Below are 22,677 nucleotides of genomic sequence, written 5' to 3'. Positions count from 1 at the left end.
TTCCCTTCCCTTCCCTTCCCTTCCCTTCCCTTCCCTTCCCTTCCCTTCCCTTCCCTTCCCTTCCCTTCCCTTCCCTTCCCTTCCCTTCCCTTCCCTTCCCTTCCCTTCCCTTCCCTTCCCTTCCCTTCCCTTCCCTTCCCTTCCCTTCCCTTCCCTTGTAGGAGTAGAAGGTAATGGCTTTCTGCATTCTGACCCTCTCACAGCTGCCTGGGGTAGGCTGGGCTCAAGGCTTATAGGATGAACAGCAGAAAGATCATGCAAAAGTAAAATCCTGCCATTAAAATCAATAATTACCACGTTTCTTTATAACTTAGGGTGTCACCATTGTGCTACACCATCTCCTTGTAGCAGTGGGATGACCAAGTGTCCAGCTTGGAAGGAAACAATGAAAACGATGGATTTGCTACCACAAAGGCACTAACCAAGGCAGGCTGAGGCACATCCTGACCAAGGCCAGTCATCCTCCTGCCCATGGATGTCTTTTGTAGGAGCTGAGAAAGCAGTCCCTGTTTCTCAAGCCTTTCCGCAGCTCCTAAAGTACATAAATTACTTTCTCCTCTTCTTTCCTTGTTTTCTTTTATCCCTGTGAGATTACTGAACTGAGAGTCTGCCTTCTCATAATGAGGCCAGAGTAGATTGGAATTATCTGCAGGTATCAGTTAATAAACAGACTTATTAACTGATTTTAGCAGAAGTACAGGCAAAGAGCTGGCAGGGGTGGCACAGGGCAGAGCAGTCCCTTTCTGCGGCGGGGCAGGAGGGTGCAGCTCCTCTGCCTGCCTGCTGCAATTAAACTAAATTGCCTGGCTCTCTCATCCTCCCCCCTGCCTCAAAAAGCCAGGGTGCAAATTGCTGCCAGGATGTGGCTGCTAATGAGACAGAGCTGCACAGTGTCCCCTCTGCTGTGCTGGAGGAGGGTGAAGTGAGAGAGGTCAGTGCATCCACATGGAAAACAAAAATCTCAAAATCTCACAACTGACTCTAAGGGAAAGCCATCAGTTCTTATTTATTACTTGACTGGCTGTAGCAAGGCATTAAACAGTTAACACTCATCATTTCAGGAGGAGACAGGACCAATGTAAACAGAAGCATTATTTACTTGGTATTCCTTTTTTTATTATTATTTCATGCAGAACTTTTAAGGTCGCTTATCAGTAAGGTTGCCCAACATTTTCCTTTGGGAAAATCTGTTTGCAATTGCTTCTAGCAATTCTTAACCATTTGGATTGTAATTTTCCACACCAGATACTTGGCTCAAACCAAGTAGGTTTGGAATATTTCCAAGACATTGTGGTTTATGGGGGTTTTGTCCTTTTTTTTTTTTTTTTTTTTTGAGGCATTACCTGGGGAACATGCATTCTTTTGTCCATGCTAAAATTTAAAATTTTAAAATGTGTTGAAGTGGGAAGGTAATATTTCCTGTCTCATGGTGATCTGCCAAATCTGGCAATATGGAAAAAATATTTTAAAAAAACTATGGAAAAAAGCATTTTAAAAAATCAGAACTGAGTGCTGTCCTTCCCCTGCCAGCTCAAGGGTAATGGGATGTTGTGCTCCGAGAGTAATTGAGCAAATAATTATGTGCTGTTTGTTTGCTGAGTCTGCGGTTCAGTTTTCAGGACAAAGCTTGAGGATTTCTGTGTTTCTACACGTGTGTGTGTGGCAAAAGTGAGACCAGCTTATTAGATTCTTCTCCCAATGCAATAAGGAAATATTTTCCTTTGAATAAGAACTGCCGGGTTTGGCCTTTGAGTGTGTGACTCAAACCTCTCCATCTCTAATACAGGATTGTATTTATTTTTGACAGACCTTGGGCAGGAAATAAAAAAATGGAAATCACCTTTCACTCTTCCAGAAAAACACAGCAATTAGACAAAAATAATAATTCCTATAGAACGTCACATGTCCAGGTATTCCTCTAGTTGCAATCCTGTGGCATTAGCAATGCAAGTAAAATCTTGTGTTTTCTTCTGTTTGGATCAAGGAACCTAGAAACAGTGATAGTCTATTTATTTCTTTATGCTTGCTGAACCTCTATTAAGAGGTATTATTCACGGTGTTTGATTTTTCTGCCTTTACATCCTCACATCCCCATGGTTACTGTTTGATTAAACTTTGATCAAAGAAAAGACAAATTATGTTGCTAGTTATTTGACCCCGTGTGAAAAGGGCTCTGTGGGTAAATAAGTCAATTCTAATTCATACAGACATAAATTCTGAAATATTTTTCAAGTAGAATTCCCACTCATGGAGGAAAAATTAACGTAGTTTTTAGGAGACTATGCATGATATGGTCTTTTATTTTGTTCCTGGCAAAAACTTGTCATTGCTTGTTTGTTCATCTTTTGACTAGAGCTGCCTGCTTGAAAAATGAAAGAACACTCTAAGGCTGAAAAAGCACCCTCGTATTCAATGTTAGTGACATCGATGCTTGATTAGAAAATCAAAGTCACTTCCTTTTCACTCTTTGAAAAGGTTTGCTTATTTGCATCTGTTCAGGCTGAACACCAAAGATGGATGGGCTGGTTATGTCCCTGCAATGCTGAGCAACTTCAGTGTGCTAGAGCAGAAGAGCAGAGAGAAGTGACCCCCTGGTAACAGCAGCACGTGTGAGCAGTCCTGCACCCTTCATGTGCCCCTAAATACACATTGTCCATACTGGGCATCTCAGACTGGGCCAGCTGAGAAGTGCTCAGATGGATTTGAGCATCAGCAGCATGTTTTTCTGATCCATGAGGAGTCAGCTCAGGTTTGGTGTTTTGCACTGTTTACAAGGCTTCATTGAACAGCAGTGCATGTGTCCAACAGCACCAAGTACACAGTCAGGGAGGGATTCCCTGGGGACTTGGCCTCTGAGGAGACCTGTTTGAGTCTTTGGCTGTGCCTTTAGAAGTCCATCTTACAGTGGGACATGGCTGGCTCTTACTGTACAGGGATGAGTGGGGCAGGTCCAGACCAGCCTAGGCAGTGACAGAGGGATTGCATGCAGTTTAACAGGCAAATGTAGCTGGGGACAGGCTGTGAAGCTCAGTGTGGGAGTCGTGACAAGTTTGGTTTTAGAAGCCTGGGATATTCATCACAGTATTTTCACTGGCAAGAGGAGAGGAAACTCCTGTAAAAGTAAGGAGTATGGGACCCCATTACAGTCAATGCTGTAAGCACAGGGCTGCGCCAAGCTGGGTGAAAAAGAGGGATTCTTGTTTGTTTTATGGTGCCTGAGGAGGCTAGAAAGAAGTGTTAAAATTGGTTAAAATCAGGAAGCTGGCACTCAGAAAAAGCAGTAATAAGTAATTGAGATAAATGCTTCTACTGTGACAAAATTAGCCAGTCAGGAGGATTGCTTGAAATATAAAGTAATCCTGGAATAAGCATCACAAGCAATTAGGGAAAAGTCCTTCAAAATAATGTGGAAAATGGGACAGAGACAGAAAGTAAGGTCTTGCTTAAGCTGAAGCAGCTAACAAACTTGATAGCAACCCAGCTAAAACTTGGAGCCATGAAATGCACAGGAGTTTTGGAGTTTTATACACATAGATTGTTGTGACAATACTAGGAGAACTAGAAACAAACAACCTATTTATCTGCAAGGGGAAAGAGTGAGTGGGGATTTCGAGTCTGCTTAGAAAAAGGAAATTGAGCTAGGACTGTAGGGCTGTGTCAAGTCAGAAAGAACACTTGACAGACAAACAGTTGATCTGGACTTCATTAAAAGTGAAAAATGTACAAGATAGAAATGCACTTGAGAACCATATGGTTTGTGGCAAGTTATGATAGCTCCCCTGATCCTTACACAAATCAGGAAACAAATGTTTTATTCACTTTTACATAACAAGCAGAGATTCATTAATCATCTTCTCCAACAGCAATAGAAGACCAAAGTATGTTGCAGGTGTCTCAGATGAATTATAGCTGAAATTTGCTATGAATTCAAACACAAGAAAGTTGTTACGATATGATTTTGACACGGACAGGTGACTCTTGATCTTTCTCCTTTGCTCCTCTGTCCAGATCAGCTATAGATTATTTCCCAGGGATGATGGACAATGGCATTTAATTGCTTAAGAACTAACTTGTGGGGTGACTAAAAAAATTAATCAACCAGATCCAAGCCCTCTAGCACCCTCAAACTATTAATTTTTAATACCACAGGGGATATAGTATCCAGTTGTCTGCATGATGAATTTCTCTCTTCATGCAAGCAGAGGCAGGGCATTAGGAGGAAGGAGAATACTGCGGCATTTAAAAGGGGGAAAGCCCCCATCAAGAGGCCATTTTAGTCTAACTGCAGAATATAAATTGAAGTGAGTGGAACTTCAAAATGCTCAGCTAAGGACAGAAATGTATCATACCAGTTCTATCACTGGTTCTTAGTGAATCATTAAAGTCATGCTTTTTCCTCTCTTTCTCCTTTTCTCAAATCTAAGAGCATAAACTTGCTAAACTAACAAAAATGCCTCTCAGTCAAAAGTGTGTCAGAAAGATGTCTGGATTATCTGTGTAGCTACTCACAAGTTTTGGCCATCAGGAACTGAAAGAGGAAGAATGGGATTTAATTTTAGAGACTTTGACTGATGTTAGAACTTCTTGAAATTTATGCAACTGCAAAGTACTTTATTAAGCCTCTAAGTTTCCCACCCAGGTGTCATGCAATTCAGTTTCAGACTCTTACCAGATGGATTTGCAAGTATTTCTTGTTGGTTAGCCAAAGGAAAATGACGGAACAAGTCAGTTCATAAAAATGGCTTAGGCTGATTGTGCTCCTTTTACACCATTGCTGGAAAAATGTGGGAGAGAGAACAACTGAGAAGTAGACAGTAAATGATTCTCAATGTGAAATAAGGAGTTGAAATAAAAATAATGAGGATTCTTGGTAATTACTATCCTCTACTCCAAGAGTTTCATGGTTATAGGCACCTGGAACCACAAAATAAGTACATTGAAAGTACACTTACAAGGGCTGCTCTTGGCTCTCTGGAACATGGCCTCCTCCTGCTTCATTGCTCAACCACTTTTCTCCATCCTCCTAGGAAACTTTTGCAAGTTCCTCCACTTCCCTCTGCCGTATCCTGATTCACCCATGCTTTACCACTGCACTTGGGTCTCTGCTTCTTTCCAGCATCCTGAAAAGCTTTTTGTCCTTCCTTCCAAACTCAACACTTGGATATGCTGCTAAAAATACAAGAATGGTCCTTAAGGGGACGTTGCCAACAGCTCCACAGCAGAATCAAAGTGCTTTCTTTCTACCTATATCCTAGCTCATGCTACGGTTGGGAGTAGGCATAGATATATTTACAAATGGTGATGAAAAAAGTAATAGAGTACTTCTTAAAATGAGACAAGACATGTGAGAGCTGGGACAGTAAATATTGCATATCATCCATGATCTGTAAAGAGAGACTTTCCACCATTAGAAAAAAATGCAAAAATGCATGAATTGCACCAACTCCCCAGACACTCACAGCATATACACACAGGGCTCACATCCTATCACAAGACCTTTGCCAGCATTGCAAAGAACATTGTAATGGGTTACAAAAAAAGGGAACCCCGAATTTACCACAGTGAAAAAAAGCCTCTTGAGAAAGTTTTTATTTTAGCTTACCCACAGTGAAGACTACTGGGTGAAGATTCTAGAAAAAAAAAAAAAAAAAAACAGACTGTAGGAAATCTCAGTGCAAGACCTCAAACATTTCCAGAAAATGGAAAATATTTCGACTTCCTGCAAATGAAAACTGATAATGCAATGATGGCAGCTCAGACTGGAAGTGCATGATAATGAGGAATTCTTTCAGTGAATCCTGAAAGAAATCTTGAAAGAAACCCTGAAAATAGTGGATGTGGATTAAGAACCCCGAAAGGCATCTCCTCTCAGTTATCTGAAGCAAGGTTACATATAACTGCTGTAACCTACTGGGTACTGCAAACACAGGTATGTTCTGGACTGTGGACTACAGCCCACCTTGGCTGAAACACAGATTGGTAAAATAGCAAAAAGTTGCAGGATATTAGTTTTGAAAGATAATTAAGATTTGAGGTGGCTTTCCTAAGAGACAAACATCAAGTGATGAGTTTGTACAAGGTTTTTAAATTAAATTTCTTCCCTGTTTTTCAACATAATTTGATTAGAGGAAAGATGTATTTTGCTAAATTTATGGTTGAACTAAGTGAGAGTCTTGAGAAAGCAAGAAATTAGGTTTGGTGACTCAGGAGATCCCTTTTAGATTAATGGTTGTAGTCCATACATATCAGTAAACCATGGCATTTAAATAGATAAATGACTTCTGTATGGAGCCATGCTAAACCTGACAGTGAGTTGTCTTGAGAGCTCCTTCATTTGGGTGGATGATGCACCCTGAAGACCTGAAGGGTGGACAGTGGGTCTGCTGATGTTTAAAGTGTAAGAGCTGCAGCTTCTTTGCCTCATCTGGGGCTAATGTGGGGTGCTGTATGTAGAGGTGGCAATGGAGACCTTAGATCCAGAGGCCAAATTGTTGCTCTTTCAGGCTAAACAAATCCCTTTGCACAGTAAAAACAGCAGGGGCTGGGAGAATACTGGCTCAGAGCTGACCTGACCAAAGCTGCCTGGGGCTGAGGATGGCTGGGTGCAGGTGAGTGTGATGGAGAGCAAAGGGCAAGGAAGGTGTGACCTCGAGAGGGAGCAGGGAGAATTTCTTGGTCTCAGCACTGATGGAGTGATAATCAGTTGTGGGAGCAGGCACACTAGAGGAGGCAACTTTGCTTTGCTCTGGGAAGCAATCTCTGCTAGCAGGGTTACAATAAGACTAGATTGAGAATAGTTCTGCCAGATATAAATCTGTTCCTTCAGGTACATCCCCATGACACCCATATGGAGGGGTTAACCACGTTCAGGTGAAATGAGGCAAAAGTGCTTTCCATGTGTACCCAGACTACAAAACTATATCTTTTTTGATGACTCTGTTTCTTTGTTAGAGATGAATATCTAAAAAGTGTGACACATACTGTGTGTGGCTGCCAGGACACGGAGAAATTTTCCCTGTGGTGCCCCTTGTGTGGTTTCCAGATAATTTCTTGGGAGAGTGTGTCTCTCACAGAGACAGATTGCAGGAGCTGAATACCTTATGAAGCCTCAGCAGAGCACCAAACATCTTTCTAATTACTTCACTGCATACACAATAATTATTGAAAAGAAGAATGAAAGCCTAAATGAAGTACAGAGGCCCTTGAAAAAATGCCACCAGGTAAAACACTGCTGCCATCTCCTTTTCCTGTTGACCTGTCCTTTCATCTCAGCATTAAATGCCCACTTCCTTTAAACAGCTTTTTTCTCTCATAATTCACAAAGCTTCTTGAAATTCATTTTTGTTGACTGCCTGCAGCAGAAAGCTTTAATGTTTCATTCCTTATAACTAAGTAAGCTTTCTGTACTCTGCTTGTATTGCTTCAAGCAGTCAGGCAATGGTCACCTGCCCTGCCAATGCTAAATTGGCATCTTCAGCCAGAAACAAAACAGGCTCCATGAGTTTTGGGTGTAAGAAGTGTGAAGAATAGCCACAGTAAGACATGGTCTGTAAGGGAGAGGACATTTCAGTAAACACAAACAGGGAGAATTTTGCCTCATCTATCTGCAGACTGAGAAAGCTGCTTGATATTCTCCCTCCTCAGCAACAAATGACAGCACAAAAAGTGATCATGTTATTAATTCAGATGAATAGCACCACACATCTCTACATTATATAATTGTTTCATTAAAGTGAAGGATCAGCTTAAAACATCATTAAAATCTAACCATCCGAAAATAATATGATTCCACTGACATTCGATTTAATTAAAATCTGAAAGTTAGGAATATTGCAATAAGTATTAGCTCCAGAGAGTCTCTGGAAGAAGCAGCGTCAGGTACCTTCCATGAGCTTCTCAGAGAGCAGGGAGTAGAAGAAGGAGCCAGGAGTTCTTGGGGAGCCCAACTCAGTAAAGATTAGTGAAGCCACCATTAGAGGTGGGCTGCACACAGTTTTTCTAAGCATCCTTGAGTCAGTCAAGCAGGCTTTCCAGATTATCAGAGTAAGTTTTACTCGTTCGATTCAGCCTCAGGAGTCAAAGAACCAAACTGATTCTCCGAACTGCGAGAAACAGCCGCTCCAAGCCAAGCCTGCTGAAACCAAGACAAAGATCCCCCGCTGAGTTCAATAGCTTGCTGGATCTCACCCAATGCAAGTAATTCCCTTTTTCTTTCTAAAGTGAGTTTCTTTCTCCTGTGGTAGCTTCACACAATATTTCCATTGTGGCTAGCTTTATTCAAACACTGCTCTTCTCTTACTTACAAGTTCAGATTATTATTGTTTCCAATGCTTAATAATTTTATATTGTCAGGATACTTTTCTCTATGGTTTCAGAGAGTGAACTGACCTAGTTAAAATTAAAGGTTGCCAGCATAAATTAGATTAGGATGGTCTAGCGGTCTGAAAAAGTGCTGTAACATGTTGTGCTTGTCTTTATCTCCATCAGTAAGAACAGCTGGCTGAAAAGAGTTATTAGAGGTGCTTGGTTTACACTGCTAAAATTGCAAGTCTGATGATATCTTACTAGGATGCAACAAGACCAAATTATCAGCTATTTCAACTAGAAATATAATAATTTGGTTTTATTTTTAGCTATCAGATTTCACATTTCATTTGAAATGCGTATGAATCTAGTTAGTTGTAAAGTAATATTGCTTACTGGCAGCAAGAATATTTCTACCTTCTTATGACTTTTTATACTGGAAACACTCAAGTCGGAGATAAAAAAAATCTTATCCCAAGCTTTGGAGATTGCAAGAAGTGGATAACTTGCTCACCATATCTTAGCACAGGCCCAAGGTCTCTGTCAATGAGCTGTGAATACAGCAGACATCAAAGAGTGATTAATGTTACCAGCCTCATCTCCCAAAAACATCTTAAGTCTGACTCTTTCTAGGCACAGTGCAAAGACTTTGATGCTGAGCTACTTCTGGAATACCATCTGGCTCAGACTTCTTATGCTTGCCCTTAAACCTGTGGGGAATTTTTTGTACAGTGAAAAGCAGACTAATGTCTCCCTAAGAAGGATATTGTCTCCTGTCAGTCCTATTGTTCCTGTAAATACCTCTCATCACTACTAAAAAAAGGACAAGAGGATAATGGATATTCACCCTGAATGGAGCCCAGAAGCACTTCACCCTGGGAGCTGCATCACTCTGCAGGCAGAATCCCTGCAAATGTCAAAGTCAGTACTATTAACAATAATGCATAGATAATAATTAGTAAATAATTGATGTTGACATTGCCATTTGATGCTGTGCATGGCTTTGCTGTGTGTATGGCAGCTGAATGGTTGGCTCCTCTGGTAAAAGCTGCATTGCTCTTTGGCCTGTTGATATCCAGCTGTCTGTCACTCCAATATCTAATGGATGGGTGTGTAGTGATTGTTGTGCTGAGCTCAGAATGCCAACACTCCTCTGATATGTGGGAGCAATTCCCCACAACTCCGTATCAGACCATAACTCTTTCTTATCAAGCCAATTTTTTACACAGCTGCAGCCTGAAGAGACTCTTTGGATCTATTTTTCAGTGTGTAAACTGCTATTGTTTTAAACCTATTTTCTGCTCTTTTGCATGCTTTGCTCTTTGTTACTAAGAATTCAATCTAATGCTCAAAAATGCACCTCAGAATGGTTTTTGCATTGATTGTGGGATGGTTTTGTTATTTTGGGGGCTATGGCTGCATCTTAAAGGTGTATTGGGACACTTCAGATCTGTTATTTTGTTCCTTCCTGGTGTATGGTCAGCTGCTGTTTTGAAAAGAGAGTAGGGAGAAAGGGATGGGATAAGTGAGGATGGAAAGGCTTGTGACAATGAACAGGGAAGTAGTTTTTCTTGCTTTTTCTTTTGAAGTTTTGAAGCAACCAATCTTGTGTTTGTACCATTTCTATATGGCTGCAGAAGAAAGTTCCTGCTTCTCTATGCATTATGTATGTATCATCCTTAGTTTCTGCCTCAATGTTCCATGAATTTGTGCTCCTGGGTAATCTCTGTGTGAATGCCATGTAGTTCTTTCTATTAGAGAAAAGCACTAATGAGCTACTCATCCCTCTTAGCATCTGGCATTGTGGAAGAGCGGTTGCTACCGAGTGCCTGGTAAGATTATCAGCTTCCCTTGGCTTTTGGAAGGACCATTTTGTTTTCATGCCCCTATCCTAGCAGTGCTATTTATCCCCACTATGTTCTGTCCCCTATGCTCCAGAGCCTGGTTTCTAGAGATGAACACAAATTTCCTCTTCTTCAATACAGCAAGCCTAGAAAATCCAAGTTTTCTTCCCTAAAACATAAAGACACCCTGAAGCATGCTCACAGAGGGGTTTCTCAAGCTGGGCTAGCTGGGAAAGGAAGCATTACAAGAGATGAGTATGGGAGCACAAATACAGATTTCAATGAGAGGACTTGAAAGTGACTGAGGGTCAGGCAAATGTGTGCTAGCACAAGGCAAGTTGTGCAGTTGAAAAATCTAACATAGGTGAAAATAGAACAGCTTGAAAGTTATTTAACAATGCAGAGCACACTGCAGCGGTTCAGAACAGCCAGGAAGGAGTGTCTGAGATAATAAATGCTGTAGTGGAGTTTAGGTAGGTGTGAGATGTTTGTCCGTGCTGAATAGCATTAGCAGCTTGTTAAGGCCAAGCAAAAAATAAATCACTGACTTCAACAGACTTTACTGTTTACTAAGTCCTTACATTTAGATTTACACAGTGAACCAGACTGCCAGAGTGCATCTTGAGTTAGTGAGCTGGTGCTCCTCAGCTGAAGGAATTATCTTGATTTATGTGATAAGCAGTATGCACTCCTAAAGAAAACCAAGGTAGTTTCCTCATGCAGGGCCTTACAAGGTTCAGTGCTTGCACACATTTGCACTTTTGCCAGGGAGGAATTCTTGGCTCTGGTCCTCAAGTTTATAACAGATGGGTTGGAGTTATTTATTCCTTTTAAGGGTGAAAAAATCGTACAATCTAGTATTTCCACTGAAGAGTTTTTACACTTCCTGAATCTATAATCCTTAGGGCTTCTTTCTTCACTCTTGACATAGAAATCACCTCACTGTTCATATTCCAGAAAACCCAAAACCTTCTTGTCCACAGCCTCTCAGGATCCATTTAGACAGTGAGACTAATGCCAGCACTCATATCAGTACTGCATTTTGTGCTTGAATGGTTTAGCACTATGAAACTTCACTCTGGGACAAGCACTTGAAAACTCTGCCCAGGGGACAAAGCCTACATTCAACCTCCTGCATTCCACATTTGCCTTCCTTGACTCATCATCTCTCCTGAAAATTTCCTTGCCTGTCAGTTTATTACCTCACAAAAGCATATGGTGGATAACCCTGTACAGAGTTTAAAGAACATGAGTCATGACTCTGCTGTACCTCATGCTATGTCAGCCAGCTTTGCAGATCTGTCTGCCCTAAATTTTTATTTAAGCTATGCCATCAAGACTGCTTTACAACTTTGGTTGGTAGTTAGATTTTGTGTTATTGAAGGGCTCAGGGTCACCCCATGGGCACACTTGCAGACCATCCCTCAAGTGAGAAGGAAAGGTTACTCACCTACCACCAGCAACTTTCTGTCTTCTATTTTAGTCCCTGAGGAATTTTCAGGAGGACAGGAGATATGCCTGATCTCCTCATTTGGATTTGTATGCAACTGTGGTAGTGTAGTGGAGCTGATAGAATTAGAAGTAGTAAAACATGGGAGCATATGGGCATGGAGATGGCACTGGGGTACCAGTAAGACAAGTATTTCCTGCCTTGCCATGGTAAGTGTGTGTGTGTGGGGGACTGTACATGGAGACAGCACATCTCCAAGAAAGCTGATGAAAGGTTAAATAATCTTTCTTTTAATAATGGTCCTCGTGAGGCTCTCTACAGTTACTACACCAGACTAAGTGAACAACATCATTGCACAGTTCTTTTAACAACCCTTGTATTTTCCATCACTGAAAATTATTTGTTTTACAGGTCAGATGCCCTATTAGTATTAGGATTTCTTGTCATTCTGACATCAATTGCATTTTATCCCTTGTGATTTCTAGAATATATTTAGTGTTGATTTTTTTTTTTTTCGGTACAGCAACAGCTTAATCCTCTTGCTATCTCATTACTATATGAGAAAATTGAGATTGCTTGGAGGACATTAGTTAATAAACCCATTGCCTGTAATTCCCAGACCGTTGATGCATTTTTCCATCTTTATTTAATGGGATGCTTGTTTTCACATTAAAATATCCAGGCTCTAGCAGTGAAGAAATGCTACAAATAAATTTCACATTGAAGGGAAAAAAATCCATCCAGAAATGGTTATTATTTTAAATAAAGAAAGAAAATCCTTATTAGGCAACTTCATCTCTTGTTTGACTTAAAGCTGAAACCTAAAACCTGATTCTTCACTTGCACTAGTTTTATATTTGTCTCATTGACTTCAGTGGAATTAATACTAATTTACACTGGTGTGAGAAAAATTGGATTGCTGAGGTTTCACTATTCCAGACTGTAACCAATGACCTCGTAGAGCTTTTAATTTTCTAGCTAGAGGGATGCTGTAAGAGTTGAGAGGTTGTTTGTTGCATAGACAGGAAGATAAGACAAAGCAAAAATAAAGTGCTTCAGACTATCTCATTCAAGGGGTCTTGTCCTCATGGGCCACAGGGGATGGCTTTACATTTCCATTAAGCCACCACATTCTTGGAACTGCATTTCCCAGGCGTTTTCTCCAGAGTGCTAAAAGAACTCACTGCCAGAGTCCAGATGCATAACATACTCCTGACAGTGATCACTTCTTGGTTTTAGTCTCTGCCAACATCCCTTTCCTCTCCTCATCCCTTTTATTTTAACATTCAGGGAGAATAACCATGTTTTTAAATCAAGTGGCTTCTCTGCAGAAGAAATAAGTGGTGAGCAATGCAGGAAGCGAGCAAGCGATGATGGGGACATACAGACATTCAGCCAGGCCATCCTTTTTTCCATTTGCAGTTTACTGTGCAGCCTGATAAACACTCTGGAACAAAAAGCAGCTTGGTATATTACATATTTTCATATAAATTACAGCTAGCTATTCCACCTCAGTGATGGCAGGCAGTGGCTCTTGGCTCTGCCCTTGCCCATAATGGGAAAGCACTACCTGCTCTTCCCCTGCTCTGCCTCCAGAGCAGGCTCTCACATTCCCAAGGGAAGATAAAGTGCATTTATCTGCTCCACACCACTGTTTCTCCAGGGCTTAGAGGCCATCAGTGGTGCACATATTACCACTTGGAATCTCTGTCTCAGTCCTTTTCCATCCTAGTGCACCACCACCCTGCTTATGTTCACTGTGCTCTGTTGTGCCATGTATTCTGCTTCACAGTCCCACCCTGCTCTGTCTCATCCTCTCACGGCTTTCAGATCCTCCTGACAAAATTTTACTTTTTTTCTGTCTCTGATTCTGCCTGGCCAAATGCAGATTTCTTTGTCTGATCTCCCTGTCTCCTATATGTGCAGTTCAGCCCTGTCCTCCTATCCTGGCTGGTCTGATCACCTGCCCAGACCTTTTTCTTCAGTCTCCTTACAAACTGCAGGCAGGTTGGAAAGCTACTGCTCTAATTTAACAGTGTTTGGTACTCACCATGCTCAGGTCTGAGGCAGTGCACTACACCTAGATTCAACAGCATGAGTTCAGACTTCCAACTATCCACTGAAATCAATAACAGGAGCCCAAACAGGAATTCAAAGCCTAAATGTTTCATTGGCAACGGGCTTTGGTGCTGTAATGATACTCTGAATGAACTTAACCTTCCTTAATCCTTCCAGCAAGCACGTTTGTCATCTCACCATGGACTGCAAACAAAGAGTCTGCATTTACAAATGATCCATCTTCCAGGAAAAACATAATCCCTCTCAGCTCCTGAGTTCTCTAACACAAGCATTAGTATCTTTGCTGAGGGGATAAAATTCCATTCTTTATTGAGAAAACTGAACAAAAACGCATTTGATCTGATTGACACAGCTATTCTGGTTGAATTGGTAGTATGTTTAATCAATAAACTTAGCCCTTCATAATACTAATGTTTATCTTGTAGTTGCTGCTTCTCAAAATACTCATTGCTATAGAATTATTTTTTTAATATGATGGACAAATATCCGACTCCATCAAGAAAGCCTGAAAGTCACAGTGTGTGACAGTGGGCTGCTCTTTGGGAGCCCAGGTAGAACAGCTTACAGAGTACGACTCCACCTTCATTTCTCAGCATATCTGTTAAATGTGTTATATTTTCTTTCAAGTGGACATAGACTTCCAGTGTAGTAGTGACTATGGCTATCGTGGACTTTTATTTGGAGGTCTCAAAGCATAATCCAGTAAGCAGCCATTCTGTTTCAGTTCAGTGAGGTGTACTTAATGTCATTAGTTATGGAAAAGTGACTTCTACATGCAGTTTTCAGATATTAATGAAGATCAATGGGTGTAATAGAATCCTAAAATATGAATCAGACACATTTTTTTTAAACAGTGCCGTACAGCTCAGTAATAGCCATCCACACAAAAAATAAGTTGTAGGAGGTATAAACTCTTACATTAGCACTGGTAAGAGGGCTATTACATCTGGACCATCTCTCTAAATCTCCACAGACTCTTACTGAAATATAATTATTGAAGATAGAGGCACTGGTATCAATATGCTACTGCATTTGGAGTAGGTTGTTGAAACTTCAACAAGTCCTGAGTCATATTCCCTTTAAAGTTTCATTTAAAGTCAATCACAATGATTAATTACTGGTGCAAGTGATGAAAAAAAACCCCTAGCCTTTATTCTGGGAAATTGGACTATAATTTAACTATTATTCGGCCAAGAAACTACACCTTTGTGTAAGCTGCTTGATAGTTAGAAAACAATGGTGTTTTTGGTTTTTTTTTATTTAAACACACCCTGGATAAACAAATTGCTTTGAACAAGATACGGAAACTGCAGAAATATAATGCTGTGTTTGTCTTGGCAGGCTATTGCTGCGTTCATGAATATTTTTCCTACCTTTTTTTTAAATGAATAATGCTAGTGTAGGTTCTTAAAAGATACCAGTGATGATTTTCAAAGGCTTTAGACATTTACTGAATATTTTATGCACTTTAAAAGGGGTTTCTTTAACTTACTGATAAAGGCTATTGCCATTTACATAATCATAAAAAAATCTCCAAACTCTCAAAATATATTTAAGGTGATCTTACACTTAGAATAGAGAGTTTGGAAAGCAATTAAGGATTTGGCTAATTTTTAACAGCACCTGTGAAGAAGGTAGTGAAATATTTTAAATACAGAATTGTAGTGGTACATAATTATTTACAGTTCATGCAGGGAAGCAAATGAAAATAATGTATTTGTTTGTTCATAATAAAGTGGTTACCTGCTTCACACACAGCCCTTGTGGAATTGAGTATTTCTCAATAGTATTAGAAACAACACAACTGTTTCAACAGAAACAAGGAAGTGTTCAATATGACCTGTTTATTTTTTACTTATTTAAAAATATTCAAATGTTCAAAATAAATAAGGTCTACAAAATACACACATCCATGTGCACTATGAGTTCCCCCTAGGAATTTTTATACCTGTTACTCAGTTTGAAAAAGAAAAATTGACAAAAGAGTGGCAGTCTCAAAAAGTAACGTATGGTCTTACATTTCAGGAAAGAGAGGTAGCTGAGTAAAAGAAATATGTTAATATTGGCAACCGCTGGTGAGAGAATTCAGGCAATATTATTGAGGAACACCTAAGATTCCACAGAGAAGCAGTATATTATGAATATTTCAGCTGCACTACAAGCTTCAATCAGGTAAAATAAAGCTTTGTTACTGTTACTGCTCCTGAAGCGGTTTTATTTCATTTTAAAGTATATATATTTGTCTCTATGCAGAGATTCTGGAAGCTCTGGAGTTTTAAGCTTTTTGAACACAGTAACAGAAGAGACACTAGAATCAGGATGTGAAAGAAAGGGCTGTTTTTTTAGCTAGGCACCTAGCCTCCCACAAAAGCCTTATCTTGTTTCTCTGTTGTGTCAAGCTGCTTCGCCATCAAGCTGCAGCAAGGTGGAGGGAAAGTGTTCATTTCTCGCCTAGACAAGCTCCAAGGGGCTCTGCTGCAGCTCACACTTCTGCTGAGAAAATGCCACATGCTGAGCCGAGCTCATTTGTATTTGAACTCCACTGAAGCTAATGGGCTTTCCCTGGGGATGAAGATGGCTTCTTGAAGCTAGGTATAAAAATGAAAGAAGACATCACTAAGGGGAGCTGAAACAGAACAGGAAACTGTTTATTTTGAGGTCAGGAGATGTTTTTCCTTTTTCAGCTTATGTTGGCCTGGAAAGAATTTTATAGCATGGAACATCCATACCTTTATCTAGGCTGGATAATAAACTATGTACTGGGAGGCACATGCTTCCACACTGGGCAGCTTCCTCTTCCTCCAGCCCACTGCTTCTTCAATCTCACTCTTGCTAATCCGTCTGTTGATTTCAGCCTTTCTTGCCTTAGCTGAAATCTTTTTTCAAAAAAAAAAAAAATTCTAACCCTTTATTAGTTCTCAAACTAAAGTCAGTAGTTATCTGTGTATTAATAATTAACTGAAATGCATTTTAGAGCTTGCTCTTCCCTGGGCACATTTGATAGTGGGCCATCAGCTGAAAATTTTGGCAGGGTCAGCCTTCAAGGGTAGTAGTGCCTTAGGCTGCAAGACTCCAGACTTCTTTCCTAAGTTTTATTTATGCCTTAGTACTTTCTCAGCTCTCCCAGAATTTGTGCTGTCAGGATTTCTGCCTGTCTGCAGGCTGCCAGAGCACCTTTGGAAACACAGCAGCAGCACAGAGCACTCGTGCTCAGCACTGACATTCAGATTCATTTGATGTCCCTAAACATCTTTATGCTCTTCTTCATCTTTTCTATGAATAGTCATTGAATGTCTCCAAAACACTGTCTCCTAGGTCATGCAACACAGAAATTAGGAATGGGAAGGGAGTTTAGGGTTAGCCACACATCAGCACAGAGCTCTGAAAGCCATCCTTTTCAAACTTCTATACATTGCAGCCTTTTTGAAGTGATGCCTGACTTTGAATGGTTATGTTGAGACAATATAAGCTGATCCCTCTGAGGCAATACCCAGTGTAGAATGTGTCTTTCTCAATATGCCAGATGTAAGAAAGTGTAACTTTTCAACTGAGATTATATAGACACCTGTGTGTATAATTGCCTTATTCAGACTTCACTGTTGGACAAAGTGATGGTCATGACATTTCCTTAGGGACCTTCCAGCAAATTGAACTAGAGATGTAAGCATTCATCTGAAAAAACCATCTCACAGCTTCTGATTGGTTGGCATCCAACAGAGACAAAAATAAGTATCAAAATGAGTGGCCACTTGTGCAGGTTGCCTGTGAGTACGCAATGTCATACAGTGTGCAGGAACCTGTACACAGTTACTCCTTACTTACAGCACATGTCCCAGGCCTGAGAGCGCGTATGATTAATGGTGCCAGCTGGAAGACACTTGTAAACTCACCCAAAGTTCACTGTATGGAAAAAACAACCAGCTGATGATGTTTTGCTGCAATGGAGAGGGCAAGTTTCCTGCTTGAATACTACGATGACAGGGAAGTGGTGAACAAAGTTGTGAGTTGTGAGGATGTGCTAGTAGTTTTTTAATAGGTAACCCACAAAAGGACAGTGGGAGGTGTATCTCCTTCAGAAATGCTACTGGGAAAGGTCTGCCATTCAAAGGGAAATGGGGCAGTTCTCCCCCTTATCTATTTTGATTTTCCCCTGAGGAGTAAGTTGCTAGCTTTCCTACAAATAAAGAGCAAGAGACCTCAAATCCTCTTAAACTCAGAGAATATCTGTGCCTTCCTCCAACTGTACACAGTGTCCAGCTGTGGTAAGGGTGCATAGGGCTTGGAAAAGGAGGCTCAAAGCACCAGGACAAGATGGTCATGGTGAAGGAAACACCCAAGGCATGACTACACCGGGCACCTGCAGCTGGAGAGATCAGTGCTGGAGTTGGAGAGTACCTCCACTCCAGTTTAGGATTTGTCATGAGACCTTAACAGGTAGATATCCCAGGGCTGTTACCAAGTGTGCTGAGGAAATGAAGGACCAGAACTCTTCTCTGAAATGCCAAAAGTTACTGCATGGGCACACAGCTCATGTTCCCACTCACCAGGCTGGCAGAGGGAGCACCTTATAGAATCACAGAACCACAGAATTATGTGAGTTGGAAAGGACTCTCAAAGATTATTCCATGGGGAGGGACACCTTCCACAAGATCAGGTTACTCAAAGCCTCATCCAACCCAGCTTTGAGCATTTCCAGAGACAGGGCATCTACAACTTCCTGGGCAACCTGGTTCCAGTGTCTCACCAAACTCATGGCAAAAAATTTCTTCCATGTCCAACGTAAATCGACTCTCCTTCAGTTTCAAATCATTGCCATTGGTCTATTGCTACAGGTAAAAAATCCTTCCTTATCTTTCTTATAACCCCTCTTTAGGTAGGTTTATAAATGGCTGCTTTAATGTGTCCCCAGAACCTTCTCTTCTCCGGGCTGAAGACCTCCAACTCTTTTGATGTTCGTAGGAGAGATTCTCCAGCCCTCTGGGCATCTTTGTTGTCTCCTCTGGATTCAATCCAGAAGATCGCTCTTTCGGGAAGGGGTGTCGTGCTCACGGGCGACCCGCGCGGCATCAGGGAGGAACCCGGTACTGTCCCCTGGGGCCGGGGGCAGGTGCGGGGGCGGAGCCCGGGGCAGGGGTAGATGCGGAGCCCGGGGCAGGGGTAGATGCGGGGGCAAACGCGGGGTCACGGATCCGCCACCACCGCCCCCTCCCGGCCGGGCAGGGCCGCGGGGCGGGGCCGGGGCCGGGGTCTGGGCGGGCCGCTCCTCTGCCCGCCCTCAGTGGCGGTGGCGGCGGCGTTCGGCCTCTTTGTGCCGCCTGCCCCAGCGCCCCTGGTCTCCGCCTCGCCTCACCCCGACCCTGCTTCGCTGGCGCCGCCGCTGTCGCTGAGGGGATCGGCGGGTGAGCCCGCCCTCGCCCTGCTGCGGGGCTTCCCCGCCTCCCTCCCCGCCCCGCCGCCGCTCTACCCCGCCTCGTCCCTCTGCCCCCGGTGCCGGCTACTCGCGGCCGCCTCCCCCGGCTGCTGCGAGCCCGCCGTGCGCGCTGCCGCCGGAGCTCCCTCCCCGCCGTCGGGGATGGCGCGGCTGGCAGCGCCCGTGCGCGCCTGAGGCGAAGGGGCGAGCCCGCCGCCGCCGCGGGAGGAGGAGGAAGAGGAGGAGGAGGAGAGATGAAGCGCTTCCACCCTGGGGTCGCCCTGCTGCTCTCGCTGCTGTGGGAGGTGAGGTGGCCGTGAGGGGAGCGCTGCCCTGCCCTGCCCTGCCCAGCGGCGTCTGCGGCAGCCCCGGGTTCACCCGCGGGGTTCCGCCCTCGGTCGCGACCTGGAGCTGCGCGGCTGGCGAGGGGAGCTGCAGTCCGCACCGGCCGGGGTGATCTATTTCGGGGTTAATGCCTTTGCCTATGGGCTCGGCTCCACAGGCGGTGCGCGGTCAGGGGTGCGGGGGAGCTGCGGGCCGGACCGGGCCGGGCTGGGCGAGACGCGGCGCGGCTGCGGGCGCGGTGCTCACGGGCGGTCGCGGCGGCCGGGCTCGCCGGGGGTCCGGGGTCTCGCTGCTGGAGCACAGCAGGATTATCCGCGGTGTGATGGAGCAGAGTAACACGGGACCTGTACGCAGGGGCACGAGCTGCTGGAAGCTGCCCATTCCCAGCACACTGGCAGATTGTCCAGGGGACGTAAAGCCTGTCAGTAAGGGTTAGACGGAAGGCTCATCTCTTATTTTCATTATCCTCTTATTTTCATTTCCTGAGCAAAGTGTCCATTGCGAGGTCGGTGCGGCGGCATCAGCTTACGGGGAGCCGTGGCGGCACCGTTCAGCGTGGTTAAACTTCTGGGAAAACCTGGATAAGCGCAGCTTTCGTGCTTAAAACAACCAAACAAACAGTGAATTGGGAGCTTTCATTAATTGGAGGGGGGATTTGTGCCACGCAGTTCTAGAATAGTTTGGGTTGGAAGACGCCTTAAAGATCGCCTAGTTTAAACCTCCCTCCGGTGGGCTGGGATGACACTGGATCGGGGGCTGGGAAAGCAGCTCTTTATTCCAGCGGGCGGATGGGCAGATGTTTTGTGGGGCGAGCTGTGTGTCGGTGTGTGGTTTTCCCTCGGGGCTGGGGGCGGGCAGGGGACAGCAGTGTCCCCCGGGACAGAGCCGTGCTGCCGTGTGCCGCTCCCGTGCGGGGTCACCGCCGGCACCGTGCCGGGCTGGCTTCGGAAACACCCGTGGGCTTGTCTTAGGTACATCTCCAGGCTCTTAAAGCCCAGAGGCAACGTGGCTGAAAGTGTCAGAGAGGTGAAAGGGCTGTGCTGCCTCTGTGATAGAGCAGTTTAGACAGGAAATTAATTTTTTTTTTTTTTTAAACGGCATACCACCAAACCCATACATGGAAACCGGAGTGCTGGCTGTGTAGTTACTGCTTTTGGTAATGGATGTAATTCATGCAAATGATGTTTACTACATGTTTATGCCACCTACGTAGATGAATGGTTTCTGGTGTGTTGCCCACTGTGCCATCCAGCATCATGCCATTAAAACATTCAGATCAAAATAATTGCTTAATGTAAATAAGTGTAACTCTTTACAGGTTAATTGATTTGCATCTCTTTTCCCTGGCTGTAAACCTGGCCTTGGTTCTAGCCCTCAACTGCTCTTGACTCCACAGCAGCTCTTCAGAAAGCAGGAATAGCAGAATGTCGATTAAATGAAACAAACACCACCATTTCCCTGAGGGATTGTGTTCATCTGAGACGCTGAAAGGTTTCGCCCCTCCAGGATCTCTTTGATTAGATGTGTCTGCTCTCCTAACGTGTATTCTGCTGAAAAAGATCATTCGTGCCCAAAAAAAGTAATTTGCATAAATCCTCATTGGATCTAGCCAGTGGTGCTGTTATTTAAGCTTTTCTACTGGTTTTAATTGTGGGGTTCCCCCGCCCCCTTTTCCTTTAATCTTGAATGCTTGTTTTGCCATCTGGTTTTGTGGAATTTTTTTTTCTGTCTTGGAAGCTCTTAGGTTGCCTATTAAAATGAGATGGCTTTGTAAATAAGGCTGTATTCTACATGCCCAGAAACAGAGTGCTGGGGGTTTAAATAACTTAATCGGAGACATCTGGTTGTTTTGAAGGTTTTTGGTGCATGAAACTTTTGCTGTCTTCTGCACAAAGTTCTGTGCTGGTTAGTATCTAAAATAACATTGTTGCAATTGTTTTAAATGTTTGCAGCTTCAACACGACCTTAGTTACTATTGAACAAAGCACGAGCTGAGAAATGTGGTTTTCATTCATCATTTTGCAAAAGGCTCTGACTATTACCCAGGTGCTGTGGGGAGGAACCCATTTAGTCTGTCAGAGCACTGTGCAGTGGTTTGCTGGTTCTAGCTGGGTTTCCCTTGGGTAGATGACCCAAAATACTTGTTGTAAAATGTTTGTGTATTGCAAAACCACTATTTCTGGTTATGTTGATGAAAGGAATGAACTCCTTCACAGTTAAGTATACACCAGGTTCGTGGTGGGTGTGAGTTTGGATGTGGGCACTGTGTGTGTTGGTGGCTTTCAGGCTGGAGCCTCATCAGTAGCTGGCTCTGGCAGTCTCCCACGAGCAGGTGAGGGTTTGCTGTTCCTGATGTAGAGGCAGAAGATGCAGAAGAGGGGCTTGAGGGACTAGGGGAAGGAGTTTCCATGTGCTGGTCGCTGGTTTCGTGAAGGTGACAAAAGGCATCACCACCAAAGCAGGATTTACACATAAGAAGTTGCTGTCTCTTGGTGCTGAAATGCCTCTCCTTGTTCTAGACAAGCTTGAGATGTGCTAATTACAGAAACACACCCAGAGCACTGTGTTGGTGGGAGAGGGGAGTTAATTTTGAGTTTTCTTGCGTGACGAGGGTTTTTTCACTGCAACCACAAAGACCATGGTGGAAGAAAAATCTCCAACCCCAGGACCCAGAAAGCTCTGCTCTGAGAAGACATTATTGGGGGAGAAAAGCTAAAGATGTCATGTGTTTTGCTCATGACTTAATTGCAGTTGAGCAGTTCAGCAAGTAAGGTAAAATGAGGTGGACAATTTGACAGGTAATTTTGGTTCTCGTAGGAAGAAGTGAAGACTGTTGAATTGTTATCTGTCTTTTTCAAATTAATTTGGCTACTTGGAGCTAGCAGTGTGTCATTAACTGCAGTTGCTTGAAGTGCCCCTTTTCACCAGGAGCCTGGATGACTGGGATACCCACAGTGCTGGGCTGTATGATTTCTGCACTCACAAATAACCACGAGTCTCGCTTGCTGGCTTGGCTCGTGGTTCTGACAACAGGACTGTATTTTGTCTCAGTTGGCTCTCAGTTTTGCAAAAAGATTTGAAGAGGTCCTTGAAGTGATGACTGTTTGGAGCATGTATATCAAGAGTTTCTGCTTCTCTTTTATCCGTGATCCTAAGGGCTTTGGTTGTCTGAGCTTAAATGTGACTTTAATGAATAGTGATGTCTTTGGAATGGGGAAAAAATAAAACTGAACAGGCAGTCCCCC

At 43.2% G+C, this 22,677-nt stretch overlaps 1 protein-coding gene across 2 annotated transcripts in view; it reads left to right on the top strand.

Annotated features, from left to right (window-relative positions):
* Positions 1-18,957: 18,957 nt before the first annotated feature.
* The window catches only part of VOPP1 (VOPP1 WW domain binding protein), a 62,618-nt gene continuing 58,898 nt past the window's right edge, over positions 18,958-22,677 (top strand). The window contains exon 1 of one of the 2 annotated variants that reach the window (XM_059486647.1): positions 18,958-19,392. In XM_059486647.1, the coding sequence (XP_059342630.1) occupies positions 19,342-19,392 (51 nt within the window). In that variant the 5' untranslated portion in view covers positions 18,958-19,341. The remainder of the gene's footprint in view (positions 19,393-22,677) is intronic. The other variant, XM_059486639.1, reaches the window with a different exon arrangement.

This window comes from Ammospiza nelsoni, chromosome 1 (assembly GCF_027579445.1).
Source record: "Ammospiza nelsoni isolate bAmmNel1 chromosome 1, bAmmNel1.pri, whole genome shotgun sequence".
Classification (NCBI taxonomy): domain Eukaryota; kingdom Metazoa; phylum Chordata; class Aves; order Passeriformes; family Passerellidae; genus Ammospiza; species Ammospiza nelsoni.
The sequence above is the reverse complement of the archived record's forward strand: the minus strand, read 5'-3'. Positions and strand labels throughout refer to the sequence as shown.